Below are 17865 nucleotides of genomic sequence, written 5' to 3'. Positions count from 1 at the left end.
TTAGGAAACAATAGCATTTCCTCAGCACCTTTTGGCCCTCCCTTACTTACACGCGGCAATCTGTCTAGAAAGTGGTTTGTTCAGTCCTCACTAGCATAGCATGTACAGCATATCTATTAGGACAGACTTCAGGATAGGAGACACAGGGGACACAAATACAGAAAGTGGTTGTGCCTGCCCCATGCAGTGTTCTTATCTTGCCTACACAGGCCACCACAACTCTTGGGGACAAATAGACTCCAAAACTCATTGAGGGTCATGGATACCCCTGGGATTCCCATCATCAGTCTATTCTGTTCTCCCACTGCAACTTGGTTCTTAGAATCCAAGATAAAATTCTGCAACTGCCAGGCCACTAAGCTATAGTTAGAAATATCCAGGGCAAGAACTGGCTTATTCCCCTCAGAGGTGGTGGTGACAGGCTGTGAGGTAAAGCCTATGTGTAAAGCTCTGAGGTCCAAAGTCTGTAATTTGAGCTATAATTGAATTTATTAGTTGGTAAAAATGAGGCATGAGGCAAATACTACTCTAGGGATAAAGGTTTGAGATACTGGAAATGAAACTAGTAATTTACGTTTCTGGAATTCCTAGGGGAATCACAGAGGAAGAAAGCTACTTTGCAATGTCTTGTGGAAAATCAGGAAAGAAAATACTCATTTCTCTAAGAGAGACAGGTTACTATTTGAATGAGGGAAAGATGTTCTTTTCACATTCTGTGCTTGCGCTAAACATCTAGTGAATGGCATTTAACTGTAGGACTTCATGACTTGTCAAAAATACCCCCTTCCCACTCCTGCTATCCATTGTTGTCGCAATTTAGGAAAGCAAATTGAATTTCATCCTGCATTCATGACAACAGATGACTTTCTGGTTTTCCTATTAAACAGTTGAGTGATCTGATGGCAAACAGGATCCTTCTCATACTTCCAAGCCAAGAAGACAGACCAACCCCTACATAGGTAAAGGAACAGAGACATTAGTTTCAGAAGAGAGTTTCTTACATTAACCTAAAAGCTATAATCTCAATATGTTACTTGCAAGTATTCTGTTGACTAAAACTTGAAGGACATAAATGGAATATTTCATTTTTGAAAGGAGGTTTATCTACACTTCTCCCTGTCTTCTGAACCAGAAGGCTAATTCTGTGAACTCACAAGTGGGATTGACAAACCATGATTAGTAGCCAAGAATGAGTATTTGCTTGAATGGGCAATGACAGGGGACACGTGTACCTAGAGAACCTGTCAGTGCGAGGGCTAATGGCCTAGCATCATCCAAGCTACGATGGCTGCACTTCAACTGTACTGCAGTGACTTTGTGGCTCTGGATTGAAAATAAGCAACTCCTAACTATGGAAGACAGGAGCATTCTACTGCAAGATGCAGTATAAGCTACAAAAACAGTTGTGTATTTTGTTTCAAAAACTATTACAGAATATTCTCAGTAGCATGGCAACAAATGCAAAAACTCCCTTCCTCCAAAAATGCAAAAACTTGAAATATCTGGTTTTACCTCCACCCTTTCACTCCCTGTGGTGTCCCTTCACATCTAAACTCCTGGAATAGCTTTGTTTCCAGACTTCCAATAGTCCCATACTCCGACTGATTCTCTTCCCTATCCTTAAACTATGCTTAATCCTCTTTCTGGTGTGTAAAGCTTCACCAACCAGTCAGTATGCAAAATTTATGTCAGAATCCCTTTGACTTGGATTTAAAATCCAGCGAAAATTTGATCCTAGTCTACCTTTTATCCCTCCTTACTTATTGAAAGGTACAAAGAGGAAGCAATGAGGCAGAGAGATGGAGAGAGAGACTGTGCATGAGATGGTGCTCAACATTCACTGGCTTATTTTCTAAATGCCAACAACTGCTAATGGTAAAACTAGGATATAGGAACAGAATCTAAGTCTCCCATGTGAGTGGCTGAGACACAATCACTTGAGGCATCAACTGCTAGCATTCAGGCATCTCAACCAGCACCTCTTCTTCAAAAGTTACGTTTAATGTTAATTCTATTTGAAAAGCAGAGATAGTGATATCTTTCATCTGCTGCTTCACTCCCCCAAATACTGGTAACAGTCAGGGCCGAGCAAGGGGCAAGGCCAAAGACAAGAACCAGGAACTCAATCTAGGTTTTTCACATGGTAACAAGGACTCAATCATTGAGGCATCACTTGCTACCCCCCAGGATGCACATTAGCAGGAAGCTGAATAGAAAGTAAAGCAGCTGGACTCAAACCAGGCACACCAAGTATTGCATGTAGGTGTCCCACATGGTCATTGAACTGCAACACATGCCTGCCATTTAATCTGTGTCTTAACCACTGCTTCAATACTCACCCCTAGCCCACCTTTGAAGTTGTGCATTTGCTTCCCTCTGAGATGAACCTATTTTCTATGCATGCCCTGATAACCGGTCAATACAACCTTCCTCTTTTGTTCAGAGTAACCGAGATCTTTCTCCTCCTCCCTTTCAGCCTACATGTAAAATCTTCCACATCTCTCTGTTCATCCAAAATTCTCCTCAAATTCAAATTTCCTCCCTCAGTTTGGATTTCTACAGCATTTGCCACAAAAAACATTATCTGTCACAAAAATAAAAACTTAAGGAAATTGAGACTGTGTCACCCAAACCGTTTAACTTATGTACATGATAATATCTTATCATGTGTTTCCAAGTGTCTTTTTACGTATTTGTCTGACAAACAGGTTGCAATCTCTAACTGCTAGTTTCCAACCTTACATTTTGGTATTTATCATCATAATCTTGGTGAATATTTTAGAACCTTTTTAGGTTAATTAATACATGCACCTTTTTCAAATGTATCAAAACTGGGCAGGCAAGCCTTTGATGAGAGTTGGTTGATATTAGACTGCCCTTTTGCTGGGTTTCCCTGGATGCTCCAAACACAAACCCTCTTGATCTGCTTCCACTTTTCTTTTGCAACTGCAGCTTATGCTTTGACACTGGGACTGATGCTGTTACTTCAAGTTCCTGCTTTTTCAGGACATGGATGCACATGCACAGAAGGGACCCAAAGCATAGAGCCTCATGACACAACGTATGCATGAGCAACAGCAGGCAAATCCAGCTAGTGAAGCCAGAGGCCACCACACTGTTGGAATTTGGGTGGGCATGATCCACTTCAGAAGTGAGAGGTCCCTTCAAAACAGAAATCTGCAACTAGAAGTTCATCTTTTCAAGATGGTCTGATGGAAGATTTGCTTTGTCAGTTTTCCTGTCCACCAGCTTTCTCCTACCTAATCTCTAAGCTACCCATCAGTGAGGCAGATTTAAGACATATTCTCCTGCCTTGCTACTAAGAAATAGCAACAAAGCATGTCTCTTAGGCCAGGAGTGGCAGGCGAGAAAGCAGCAGGGCATTTGGATAGGGAGCCATAAAAATAACAGTAATATAAAAACACTATAATTAGCAGACACTATTGGCCAACATCACAGATCTTCATCACCTCACAAAACTTCAGAGTCAGATGATACTCTAAGAGGCAAGCTCAAAGATGAGTCTGGAAGACTTTCTTTCAGCTTTCTGAGTTTCACTTAAAAATTTGAGTGCACAGTCGCTACCTGGCTTGTATCAGAGGTCATCTTGTTTTTGACTGCATCAAAATGAGACCTATAGCAAAAGAGCTACACACAAATGCCAGGCCCTCCCTAGAAGCTGGCCAGCTGTCAGGCACTGTCTTTATTTCTGGGTCATATGTCACCTGCAAATATAGTCAACTCAGAGTGCCTCCAAAATACTTTTCATCCAAGTAACATTATATTTGATCATTTTCTATACATCTTTTCTAGAGTGAAACCTGTAGATCACAAGGAAAAAAAAGGCACACCAGAGCAATAAACATTGTCAAATAACTGCAGATTTTGCAGGCAACACTTGGGAGCACATGGTTATGAGGCACTTAAAACACAGCCTGTCAAAAGTAGTATCACTGTAAATCATTCAAATGTGAATTTATGTGTCATAGGAATAAATTCTACAAAGCAAGAATCAATCTATCCTGGAGCATAAAGTTCAGAAAGACACAGTATTCTCAATTGCACAGCATTTAATTGAAGTGTTGTGCATCCATGAATACAGTTAGCCAATAGAAAAAAATAGCCTGTAAAGTTCTTACCTTGGGTCTGTTTCTTATTTACCGCATTGTCAGCCTTGTGTCTTTTCTGAAATTAAAAAGCACAGAGAACAACTGTAAGAAATTGAATGAAGCAATCAAACAACATCCTTAACAAAAGAGACAAAACTTGGGTTTTCCAGGAATTTTATTCATTCACACTCATATCACTGTTTTAAAAATCAGAGAGGATGTTTGGATGTGAAGATTCAGGGGGCACTTGGGAACTTAAATTTGAAAGCAATATCTGCAGTGTTGGTACACAGTATCTAATTCTGGGGACACAGATTTGTGAAGCTCAAAATATTTCCAAATACTAGAAAAAGTTCAACTTTTACTCTTGCTTAAATAACTCATGCAAAAAAGACTACAAGAGAATTATCTATAATAACTACCTTTTAATAATGGCATTGAAATATTTTCAGCTTCTTATGAAACTCATTATCTAATTGAGTATGTCCTCTATAATTTAAAGATGTACTGCTGTCAGTGATTAGACCAAAATTCATCTCCTATTTGCAGTCTCTTTTCTTCATTGTTCCTTAACAGCTCACCCACCACTTCTAGCCATCATATCATAGGACACCACTTTCCTTCCTCCATAAAGTACCTATAACACTGAACAGTAAGCAGGTGAGTTAGTCAAAGGCTGCATGGGTGAGTTTGAAGTTATGTGAGCTAGAGTTTCCACAGCAGTAAGAACAAGAAACAGAGGTCGGGGAAAAGGTGAGAATTGGGGTGACCAGGGCAAACTATCTTCTTTAGCCTTCAACTAGAGGTTTTCCACAGCTTCTGTCTAAACTTACAGCATCAAGTCTAACAAGCACATCAGGTTCCAGTAACACTGAAGAAATGTGCTGTGTGCAACTCTCTATTCAAAAACGCTACTCTCTCAAGTCCAAGATCAAATTTAGCTATGCACACCTGGCTATTACAGGATGTGGTACATACATAAAATAAGCAAGTTCCCAAGTGTTCAATGTGAGAAACAAGACATGGTTTTCAGAATCACAACACATGTGTGAAAACCTCTCCAAGAGAAAAGACTGACATGGTGGATTGCAACACTTCTCCAAAATACAACAGCAGCCGAGAGCAGCAAAACAACAGCTTGCAGCATGAACAATCATGCACTGAACTGCACAAGATGCAAACAGAACAATCTAAACGTCTCTGTGTGGAAGAAGCATTGAAAATGATTTCTGCCACATCCACGTGCAGGAAGACACTGCAATACTTTCTTAGTATGAAATACTCACTAATAAAAGAGCACTATTGTTGACTTTAAATAGGCCTATTATGGGTTCCAAAAGCAAGCGCAATTTGCTGGAAAAATAGTCTCAAATGAATTGCTCAAGTTCTGCTCAATTTGTAGCATCTGTAGGCAGTATTTTATAATTGCAAAACTTTAAAAATATTACTTTCCATTTATAGTAAAGTTGACGACAACATTACAAAAGAATCTAAAATAAATTCTGGGCTCAAGGTAAATTCAGATATTCAAAGCAAAAATAATGCATAGCTATGAAAAACAATTGTTAGATTTGCAACTAAAGGAGACAGATGAAAGCTAATAAATGAAACATTCTTCTTCAAATAGGAAATTCAATCTTAGTGAAACCTAAAGCGATCCTGAACATGACTTTCCACCTGCCAAGAATTCCCTGCACAGGAGCATGTCTTCCTCCAACCTTTCCACCACAGAATAAATTAGGTTACTTGTCAAGAAAAGAGGTTGAAAATTAGGATCTACCCAGATTGGAAGCATAGGACTACAAAATGAAAGCATCTAACTTCTGTATCATAATTCCTTTTACAACTAACACTTCACGAAAATAAAGCTACTCAGTTCAACTATTTCTATCATTTAATAATCAATAGGATTCATTTAGTATCACTGAAAGCTGCTGAATAATTTAATGCCTTATCAATATTTGATTGACAGTACATCAATATGCTGTCTTATTGAGAATGGCATGAGCTTCAGGAAACTTTGCTGGGCAATGTTGACTACTTCCTCATTCTGGAAACCCTTCCCTCTCTAGTCATACCTTTTCACATCACTGTCTAGGTTTTTCACTTGCACAGTGACCCCAGCATGTCCTCTACCAGCCTGCTTGTCAGGGATCGGACTTGTCCATACATATGCCCCAGTCCCCTCTTCACTTCTCACTCTACATTCCCTTCTGAGCTCAACTCTTTCAGACTTGTAGACTCAGTGATAACCAATCCATAAATATGTATCAGAAAGGCTTTTGGTCTGAGTGCCACAGTTATATCCAGTTACCTCCTTAAAAACTCTCTTGTATGGTCTCAAAGGCACCTCAAACTGTGACCACAGGGCAACACACAACCTTAATCCACAAGATTCAGTTCTTGTTTTACACACACACAACACCACCTATTTTTACTAACTGTCCTTGCACATTCTTCTCATTGCTACCCAACCTCTTCTTCACACAGGATATATTTGCCAAAAAAACCTATGTATGTGTCAGGCACTATTACTACTGCAGAGGACACAGCAATGAACCAGAGATTCAAACCCCTTGCTCTTGAGGGATTTACATTCTAGTGGCTGGCATTAGACTATGAATAAAGTAAATAGGTTATACAGAACTCTGGGCAGTGATGAGGCTTGTCAAAATTACTTTGGGATACACATACATAAACTGAATTCATTTTACTTTTTTCTACATCCTTCATAATAATTTCAGTAATAATGTCAGTAGCTTAACACAGAAGTTTATGTTATTGAGACACTGCTACTGACATGGGCATATGACTATTGCTGCAGCAGGTTTCACAAATCCTAATACATATTTTTATGAATGCATGATGGCCTAGTTCTTCAGATATTTTTTACAGAAAGAATGGATATGTCTGTATTATCACTACTGATAAAGATAGCTCTTTGTTCAACTACCTAAAGTACAATCCAGTTTTCTCCTTTTTCAAGCAATAGTTCCAACTTTCTATCATTTTATAGAAATAAACTTATTAAACTTCTCTTATAAGTTAGAGTCAATTTTTAACACTGGAAAACCATACTATAGGATACCTAATAACACTTGCACTACATTCTCTATGGACTGCTTGATTAGGTTCTTTCGAATCATATTCCAAGATTATACTAAGCTAATAAGATTTCTCTTGTTAAACTTCTTAAATAAAAACATATTTTTTAATGTATTTTTAAAGCTAAGAGTCCTAGAAACTATGGTTTGAGAGCTCATAACTTTGCAGGGAAGGGAGGATGTGGGTGGAAAGAAATTTAGAAATTATAGGGAGGTTCTGGAACCAAAGGGCCTTGTTGGACTCTGGCAGATTCAGTTATCAGTGGTGCGACCTGGAAGCCTCCTTGCTCTTCTTGTAGAATGGGCAAGAACTTCTTACAGGTTGTGAAATGACTGAATAGATGCAAAGGAAATGTAATAATAAATGGAGCCCAAGCTCCCAGTGATGTAGAGCCAGCAACTCTGGATGGATGAGATTCTGATTCCATGCCTTTCCTAGACAAGTTACAGGACCATGCTAAGCCTTGACTTCCTTAGCTTTAACTGGGGCTAACATTTGCTTCCCAAAATCATCTTAAAGAAAATTAAATGAGAAAAGCATTTGCAAAACAATAGCACAAAGGGTGGTAATGAACAGGTGCACAGTGAGAATTGGTTTAACAAAAGAAACGAGAGTATAAAACACAAAAAGAGACAAAACTGTACTAAAAACCAGGCCTTACAAGGAAGTAAAATTCAACCAGAATGGCAAGTGGGTGGGCAGCTATACAGGAAAGAACAATTTTCTCTGCCAGTGGTTCCATCAAGCATGTCAGTTTCCTACTCCTACACACACACCTCTGCATCCACTCAGACAGTGGAATGCTTTGCAGACTGCTGATCTAAATGTTCAATGAGTCCAATTCTAATGGGTTTAGTGATGCTGTATCTCATGCCTTCTAAATGAGGTCCCAGTTTGATTCTCTACACAAGTAATGCTAACATTGTGAAACTTTAAATTGGAACTTCCCAAACAGTTTACCAGCCTTTCCTGGCCTTACTATCTTACTTCCCTAGGGCCTGACAGAAGGTCATTTTAGAGAAGCAAACAAGTACATAGTTTAAAAGAACAGAAAAAAGAAAGAGTCCAGATACGAGTTTTTGAAGTAGCATTATAGTAGGTAAAATAGAGAAGGGAAAGTCTAATTTTATAAAGGAGAAAATGACTTCCCTTTTCTTTACTACTAGAAAATGATAAAAATAGCAAAACTGCTGTTATTTCCCTTGAATATATATAAAGCAAGGTTAGAACAAAATGAAACAAAGAGAAATCATAGGTATTTATTGAGGTCAAAACTACAATATTTAAATTTAAAAATGAAAAAATAACATGAGTAGGCTCAACCTCCACCTGCGGTGCCAGCATCCCATGTGGCAACAGTTCATGCCCTGGCTGTTCCACTTCAGAGCTAGCTCCCCACTTACGGCCTGGGAAAGCAATGAAGGGTGGCCCAAGTCTTGGGCCCCTGTAGCCACTTGGGAGACCCAGAGGAAGCACTTCAGACATACAGCTCTGCCCATTGCAGCCATTTGGGGAGTGAACCAGCAGACTGAAGATATACCTCTATCTCTCCTTCTCTCTGCGTAACTCTGCATTTTAAATAAAAATATATCAATCTTCAGGATATAAAATAAAAAGAAAAAACCCCTTTGCATGCAAATAACTGGAAGATTACATTATTTAATTGAAAACAATGCTCAAGTATAGTTTTCTTTCCATATCAACTATCACATTTTAATTTTTCTTTTATGACACTATAGATATAACAGAACACTGTCAAGCATTTAGCAATGTTAATCTCATAGAAATCAACAGAAATTATGCTTAGAAGTAGGAATGTATCCCATACATTTGTAAACTTAATGAGCATTTTAAATAATCTCAGCCCAAAATTAAATGACTTAAGAAATTAATAGTTTAAAATGTCTAGAAAATCACTCAATGTATTTATGAAGAGTTAAATACTTACAATATCTTCTATTATCTCTTTGATAGCGGCCACAGCTAAAATAAATAAGAGAGGAACCAGTGTTGTGTAACGACCCGTTGGTGACACATCAGGTATTTGCTATTTGAAAAAAAATGAGAGAGAAATCAGGTGAAAATTAGAAAATTAAAAAATTTAAGTCAACTTTGAAACAACAAAGACTAAGTGATTTGTAAAATGTACCACAGCAATTTTACTACCTTGGCTACCTAACCCTAGGTGAGGAAATTTGCTCATTTTTAATGAATACCTCTATGGTTACCCAGAACACATACAGGACTGTTATGGCCAGAACTGGTGAAATATAAGATATACAGTGTATTTACATACTAAAACATCATATATCCACTTAAAATGATACTTCAGAAGCACAGAGAACACCTGGGAAAATATCCATACACCATTACAGGAATAAGGCAGGTTATACAATGTATTCTATGCTCCTTCCTTTTCCATAAACTGAAACAATAAACAATGCTTCAGAAGGGGAAAAAATGAAGAAGGGTACACATCCAAATGTTCAGAGTATCTACCTTTTGTGGGGCAAAAATCAGCTTTAACATTATTTCTTTCTGCTTTCCTGATGCGTTAAATTCTTTTTTATAATGGATGTATATTAATTTTTATTTAATCTATAACTTTTTTTCTGATTATAACAAAGTCAAATAAGAGGAACACAGGCTTTAAAATGCTTATTCTTGCATTCTAAGGTTTAGAACTGAAAACCTTTTATGAAAATGAATCGTTTTAATAAATTCCATTCTGCTTTACCACCCAAAATGAATAATCTTTGCCACAACAAATTTATAGAACTCTTAAAATAAGCTAATAAAAACGAATCCGAAAGCTTAAAAAGGAGCATTCTGATCCAGCTGTATCCAGAGTTGGAATGGTCCTTCCTAACCAGGTTCTCTCTCTGCACTTACAGAAGCCTCGGGGACTCGCCCTGGATAAAAGCACTGATAAGTGTCTGAACATGTAACTCTGCATGAAGGTTTTATAATGTGACTTTACCTGCAGCAGTGCAATAAAGAGAAAAAATGAATTGGCAGCTCTTCTGAACTGAGAGTAGAGAAATCGTGGAAGGAATGTGATTATGTTGTATTTTGCAGTGCTAGAAAACAAACAAAAATTGCAAAGTAGTGTTAAGACTCAGGTAGTTTGCAATCAACACCCACATTCACAAAGTTCTGCTACCATCACATAAAAAAGGAAACGATTGGGAGAACACTGCAAAGGGTAACTTAAATGAGAAGGAGTGAATGGGACTAGCTGAATAGTGAAGCGTGAAAACCACAGATTCTATTATCTACAGAACGCTTCTTGTTCTATTTGGCCAATTATTCTACTCAACCTAATAAGCAGTAGCTTCCAAAGAACAGCTTCAGGTAAGCTAATACATAACACATAGGAAATAAAATCTTGCAGCACCAGACTCGCTACGGATACACAAATATTCTTTTCTCAATATCTTGAAGGACATGGAGAGTTTTCTGGAATTATGCCTTAATTTTCTACATGGACACTCTAAAGTAATTGGCTAGGATTCCACACAAAATACACCAGATATGCCCAGCATCACTGCTTCCATCTTGGGAACAGGTAGATCTTGTTTATCAAGCTGAAAGGAGATTAAAGGAGACACAGACCAGCTTTGCCAAGTGGAGGAAAGCTGCTCTGGAATCTGAAGTAGTAGAGAGGAATTTAAAAGGAAACTTCTCAAGTCTAGAATTCTCCACTGGAGGGACGGACACTGGCCCAGTGGCCACTTGGTGGTAACCAGTGCTAACAGGGAGGCTTTTTATACACTAATACAGCTGATGGCAAGGCAGTGAAGTAAGCTCTCAGCCCTCCATTCCTGAATACCACACTGGATTCTTTTTAGTCAGAAGAAGTTTTGGGTGCAAAATTTAATGACCTATCCTAAAATGTTAAACATGTCAACCAAATAAAATTGGATTCTGTGACAGGTTTGGGACAAAGGCATGTACCCATGAACAGCTTTCATTATTCAGACTTGAGAAACAGAATTGTCTGCCTCATCCTACTCCCAGACTTTTATTTCCATACTGGACAGAAAATGAGGAGACAGCCTATTCATCCTGGTGCCTGGAAGCTCTCAATAATCAGTTGACATTCAGGGAGCTCTTTGCAAGCATTTATTTTCTCTTCAGCCTCCTTGGTTCCACTATGATGGCTGTCCTGTGGCCTTCTGTGGTAGTTCCCACCTGACATGGTTGTTGCAGAATTTCGTCAGCTGAGGCTGGTTGATAAATATAGTTCGTATTTCTTCCTGGTCAGCTAATGAGGTCTTCTCTGATACATCATCCGTTTTCTCATAACCTTAAAAAATGAGACAGTCTTCTTATTGACTAGATTAATAGGCCAAATAAACATGTCATAACCATTTTAATGTTTGTTGATTTAAAGTTGAACAATTTCTAGTATTTTGCCACATTCATTTCATATCCACACATACACATACAAATATACAGCTACTTTTTCTTAAAAGAGGATATGAACATCACAAAGTGAGTGATTCATGATGATCATAATGTTGGGGAAGAAGGGTATATTGTAAGTACAAAGCATGATTCAGAAGCAATACTTATGATATTATGATATTATGTCAAATGATACGGCATCCATGAAATTTTCATGTACTATATTAACATCCACAAATAAAATAAATCATGTGATATTTGTATCTCTGGGTCTGGATTAACTATTCTTAAATGTAAACTATATTAAAAGCTTATGTTTTCCTTTTATTGAAGTTACTTGTTTTATAGTAAAATCTCCACATTTAACTTTTCCACTAGGTGAAAAAGAGGCAACTATTAGTCATATAGACACTGACCCATTTCAACAATACTGAAATAAATTTTTAGTCCTCTTTTGTCATTAAATGTTCAAATTATTTTCTATTCTCACACAAAAAGACACCCCAAAATAACAAATTATTATAAAATGTTTAACATTATGGCTTTAGACAAAACTAAGGTGCAAACAGTAATTGAGAATAAATAGAAAAATTTAAATGTGTTTTATTTTTCTTTTTGGATGAGAGAAGTAAAATGAAATCAATGGACAACTACCACAATGATTGATGTAATTGAATATGGTCATCTAATCTTCCCTCCAGTCAGAATTAATGTTTGCAAGTGAATTTCAAATGTCTGAAGAACATTTTGAACCATCTCTTAGTTGGAACAATGCAATTGCAATAACCAGGTTCTGTACTACAATGTTGACAACACACCTTAGAAATACATGTAGTTCTATGAGGATAGACAATATACAGAAACAAAAATTAAACTGCTTCTTGCACCAGTGACACTGGATTAAGCCAATCCCTCATACCTTTGCTGTAAAGGTACGCCAACAGTGCTCACACTCCCCAAAACAACCTTCCCTCTCTTCCCTGCCCAGCAATCCCCTGAGTAACTACCAACACAGGGTCTCTTCGGAAGTGCTCTCTGAGGTCAAAGTCAGGGGATTTCTCTGTGTCACCCTGGCACCTGACCCCTCCCCAGCAAAACACTCACCAGCAGGTTCTGTTGCCATCTGTCTACGCTTCATTCTCCCCCTACCAGAGCAGGCACTTCCTGGGGCCACAGATGGTGTGGAATTCATCTTCCTAACACTGGTACCAACAAACAGCAGGTACGTGATAAACAGTGTTAGCCAGATAAACACACATAGCAAAGGACAAAGGAGTGGTTACTGGGTTGTGTTTTTTTGAGGGCAAGCAAAAGCTTCCCCGCCCACTGATAAGGACACAACTGATAGCCAAATGCTACTAACAAACTGTACTGAGAAAGCTTGCCCACGAGGTGTGGTTTCTGTACAAAACCCGGGAATCACTGAGGTATGCTATAAAGGTGGAGAGCACGAGCAGAGGCACAGTGCAAGGGTACAGGCAACACAAAGATGGCAGACAGAAGGCAAGGAGCCATGAATGAGACACCAAGCTGAAGCAGCACCCCTTATTCACACTTCAGCTATGGAAGTGGTACAGCATCGGTGTTTATTATTTCTGTCCCATCCTATCTCCACACTCTTCACAATATTTCCTTACTGAAGGATGGGTATTTGACACGCCAGTGCTACTTAGGAGGCAGGCATCTCCTACTGGAGTGCCAAGGTTTCAGTCTCAGTTCTGCTTCCATTTCAGCTTTCTGCTATGGTGCACCCCCAAAGGCACCCAATGACCCAGGTACTCAGTACTTTATCACCCATGTGAAAATCCTGGATTGAGTGCTAGGCTCCTGGCTCTCATTTGGCTTAGTTCCAGTTGTTACATGCATTTGGCAACTGAATAGAAGACTCTCCCTCTTCCTCTGCTTTTGACATGAGTAAACGTAGGCGAGTAAACATTTTTAAAGGCTATTATTTATGGGACAGAAGATGCAGAAACAGTCTGTTCACACTGTGGTCATCCAGAACCTCCTGGGTTGGGGAAGAAGCCTGGAGCTTGTCATCCTGTGTTTGGCTATGAACCATGGCAGACTTTCCAGGTGGGAGAGAAACACAGGGTGAAAGTTACACTTTATTCTTATCATCCTGGCTCCAAATTAAGGCCTGCCATGCCTATTTCACTGCTGTGGACACATTAACAACTTTGCCCATGGTCACACAGTAACAATTGCTCACCACTGCACCATGTTTTAGATACAACACCAGCTCTTCTCTCTGAGGTTGTGTCATCAAAATTTTGCATATGGATTATTAGAGGCAAAGCCATGTTAGAAATTCTTAGAAATTTCTAAATGATTAGAACTTCTTGAACAAGGACACACAGGACAGTGCACTGTTTCTGGCCCTGGTATTTGCACAGACAGCCTCAGATGATCCACCTTCCACTCGGCTCTGAGCAGTGGCTTCACATTGTCTTGACATTTTGTCACTAGACTTCTGAAGGCATGGCCTTTGATTTGTGTTCTCAACCACAAATCAAAACATCATACATGCTTATCACCAAATGGTATAATTTATAACAGGGTCTCCAGTGCCAGAGGTAACTGAACATCCATCTCATTATAACTAATTCCTACTTACAATTTTCCATGAGCAAAAAACCCTCCCGGGACAAAAGGGTTTAGAATCTATGCTTTCCCCTATCTAGCAATAAGTGTAATGAAAATCTAATGGATACGCAGGACCTAAATCAAGATCAAATAAGGGCCCTCTAAAGAAAAAAAAAAGTAATTAAGATGAGGGGAAAACTCTAGACAAGATATCTGTTCTCAAAATACAGCCATTAGAGAGTAGATGACTCTTTGCATAGCTAATGGCGTTGGCTGTGTTCATGCAGGCACTGCAGAAGAACCTTGGAAAGATGATATATACAAAGCTGGATTTCTGGTGATCACCTGCAGCTCTGAACTGCCATGATCAGCTGTGAATCAGCAGGGTGGGAATGGGAATCCCCACTGAACGCAGGGAGGGAGATCCTGAAGTCATAGGAGCTAGTAGGCACCACTCCTGTACCTTCAGCACTGTCAGGGACACAGATCTTCCACAGGCATATGAAGCCCACTCCCAAGATCTCTGCAGGCCATAATTTGGAAAGTGGGAGTTTGTAAGTCTTACAACATGAAATGAACTTGCCTTACATATGAACTTACAAATGAACTTGCCTTACATATTATGCTAAGTAGATTACATCTTCACATATAGTTAACCTATCATTTTAGACTCAGTGTGCAAAAGAGAAACAGCCTTTTATGAGCATTTTATTTAATGCACCAATGGTTAGAGAAAAGTAGGTAGCAATTCTGTCTCATATGTAGGGGTCAGAGGTGCAAGCACATTCCCTACATTTAATACATCTCACAACTCTGTTTTTATGTTCCTATTCTTAAAAATTATTTGTTTTGCAAGTTCGCCATCTTCACCCACTGTGACAATCACAGAAAGAGCTTCACTGAGCTTCAGTTATAACGTGGTGGCAGACAGCATCAAGGAAGAATATCTAGCACCTTCCCTCTAAGGTGGCCCAGGGGTTGTACCTTCCCTTAACTGTTTTTCCCAAGGAGGGAAGATTTGTCCCTTACGATTCATTAATAATGTAGAGGGCTTATTCACATAAATTATTAAAATTTACTAGTTGTTCCTAATCCATCTGTCTCCACTCTTAAGGATTACTAAGAGCTGAGTCAACTTTATGTCATGCCCTCCAAGAAAGCAGAAGCAAAGAGAGGAAAGCCATGGATCTAATAATACTCATAGCTCTTACTGAATTTCTCTGGCAGGTGAGGCCTTCACAAGTTGTCTTTGTCTTTAAATCATGCTAACAGTGAAGAGTGCTCAGAGAAACAAACTGGATTCATCACATTCTCTATAGTTTTGTAGCTTTCTAAACACAATACTACACAAAGAGGGTGCACAACACCTGCATATTCAATTGAAATGGACCTCAAATCATTCCACTGTAAGCTTCTGTGATCTCTTCAATGGCCCATCCTCTCTGGGTTGGCAGTAAGACGGCCTGGGTAAACTCTGAAGCCCACCCTGGTAGACAATCAAACTCCACATCAAGTACCATCAAATGGAGACTACTTGGGAAATGTCAAAGCTAAGAATACAACTTGACTTTAAGTAGCCACTCTCACAAAGCATCAGTTTCCTAATCTGTTAAAAAAAAGTTTATGTCTTTCTCCTGGTATAGTTGGTATTCAATACACTGACATACACGTATAGTTGGCTTTAAAGTCTTTATTATCTATTTAATTTATTTGAAAGACATATCTCCCATCTACTGATTCATTTTGCAAATGTCCACAATGGCCAGGGAACCAAGAATTGAAGCCAAGTCTACCACATGGCTGGCAGGGACTGAAGCACTTGAGTCATCACCTGCTACCTCTCGGAGTGCACAGCAGCAGGAAGCTGAAATGTGGAGAACACATTCAGGTGCTCTGATAGGAGATGCCAGCATCCCAAGCCACATCTTGACTACCAGGCCAAACAGCAAACCCTCAGGCTGGTAATTCTTCACTCTAGGTGTAACAGCCAGCTTACTTGCTTCCCTGATTTCATAAAAATTACTTGAGTTAAACCTCTCATTCACAGAAAGCTTTTAACATCTGCTGAATTAACAAAGAATTAGTAATGTATCAAAAGTAGACCACACCCTTCAAAGTATACATAATAGGTTATACGCTCATGTACTACTGATGTGTAAATACAAACAATCAATAAATGTATGATGAGAAATAAATTTCCACAGGAACTAGAGTAACTGAGGGTCGCAATCAGTTTAGCCCTCCCAGGCTGGCATAATCGGAGAACCAAAGATAAGTGACAGTCAGGTAAGTATCCAAACAACACACACTGCTGCTGAAATAAAACAGTCTCCTGGCATTGAGCTGGTGCAGTCTGATACACCCAGCCCTGCAAAAGGGGGAGACAGAACTGCAGGATCAGTATCTTGAGCCTACGGTTATAATCCTTTCTCAGTTGAGAAGGTGCTGCCAATGATTAACTCTACAATTCAGTTCTTCCCTGCTCATCTCTGTCATTTCATCTCCCAATAGCGTTATCACCAAACACCACAGGCAAAGGAATCCATCTGTCCCCCTTACCACATTGATCTTAAACAGTCAAAAGGACACACTCATCTCCCCTATTTCCAGTTCCTTAGCGGACACCTCAACACAGCTACAAGTACAGACATACAAGTTATGGCAATAGTGACGCCAGGCACATCCTCCTCCACCAGAAGAGTTACTCAGATGTTCACCCTCATATCTCCAGAGCTCAGCCAAATACTGGACTCCCAATAACAGCACCATTACTCTTCTTACAATAAAGCTGCACAGAGCACACTGGCAGGCACATTCATTCAACTGACCCCTGAAGGGCTGCAGCAGCACATTTCCACTTCTGAGACTCTCACTGGTGTGCTCTCCAAGGTCTGTAACTCCTTAAAACTTGGACAAAAAATTAGACTAGACAGAGACCAATAAGGAAAGCTTAGAACAGACAAGAATTGGTCAGCTTGGACTCACATATACCTTACTAGGTAGGACACAAAGATTAGTTACTCCTCATTAAGGTATTGAGGATTTCTCTATAAACCCCACCTAAAACTGTTCTGCACCTCAATTGTTAACATATGCCCTGTTATAGTAATAAGCCTGTCTAGACTGTCCTAAAATTTGCCAAGTTCAGTTAAATCAAGCTTCAATACTATAAGCTGCTAAATATAAAAATGAAAATAGACACGAGACAGCTGAATAGTACCCTATAACCATTTTAAAGTGTATAGCAGCCTGTTGTGTATAAACTAAAATTGAAATGTCAATGAAGTAGTCACAGGATGTGGTTAAGAACTTGCATTTTCCAACATATTGGTCACTCAATACCATGTCAATTAACTCCATAAGGTTGTAAATGGTTGTTGATGTTATGTTGTGGCTTTTCATTGGAGGGGTTTCACTTTCAGACCAGGGATGGTCTCCCAAGGAAGTTGTTGAAATTGTGTGGACAATAAGATGCTGGACTCTATGCATGGTACATTGCTTGCAATGAAGGAACCATGACTGGATATGAACTGTACTACTGCAACACTGTGGAGGAATTCACCATGAGGAGAGGGCATGGGGAAGGACTGGGGGAATCCCAGAGCCTATGAAACTGTGTTATAAAACAAACAAACAAAAACAAACAAACAAACAA

The 17865-nt window shown here is 39.2% G+C and overlaps 1 protein-coding gene across 3 annotated transcripts in view; it reads right to left on the bottom strand.

Moving 5' to 3' along the window:
- ATP8A1 (ATPase phospholipid transporting 8A1) overlaps nt 1-17865 on the bottom strand; it is a 221276-nt gene that overhangs the window by 177836 nt on the left and 25575 nt on the right. For 2 of the 3 annotated variants that reach the window (XM_058670152.1, XM_058670150.1), the window contains exons 2-5: nt 11409-11523; nt 10195-10294; nt 9163-9261; nt 4140-4185 (exon numbers count right to left, since the gene is read on the bottom strand). In XM_058670152.1, the coding sequence (XP_058526135.1) occupies nt 4140-4185; nt 9163-9261; nt 10195-10294; nt 11409-11523 (360 nt within the window). Of the gene's footprint in view, nt 1-4139; nt 4186-9162; nt 9262-10194; nt 10295-11408; nt 11524-17865 lie in introns of those variants that run through there. The other variant, XM_058670153.1, reaches the window with a different exon arrangement.

Source organism: Ochotona princeps, chromosome 11 (genome assembly GCF_030435755.1).
Source record: "Ochotona princeps isolate mOchPri1 chromosome 11, mOchPri1.hap1, whole genome shotgun sequence".
NCBI classification, from domain to species: Eukaryota; Metazoa; Chordata; class Mammalia; order Lagomorpha; family Ochotonidae; genus Ochotona; species Ochotona princeps.
Note: the sequence above shows the minus strand (reverse complement) of the source record. Positions and strands in the feature narration are given on the sequence as shown.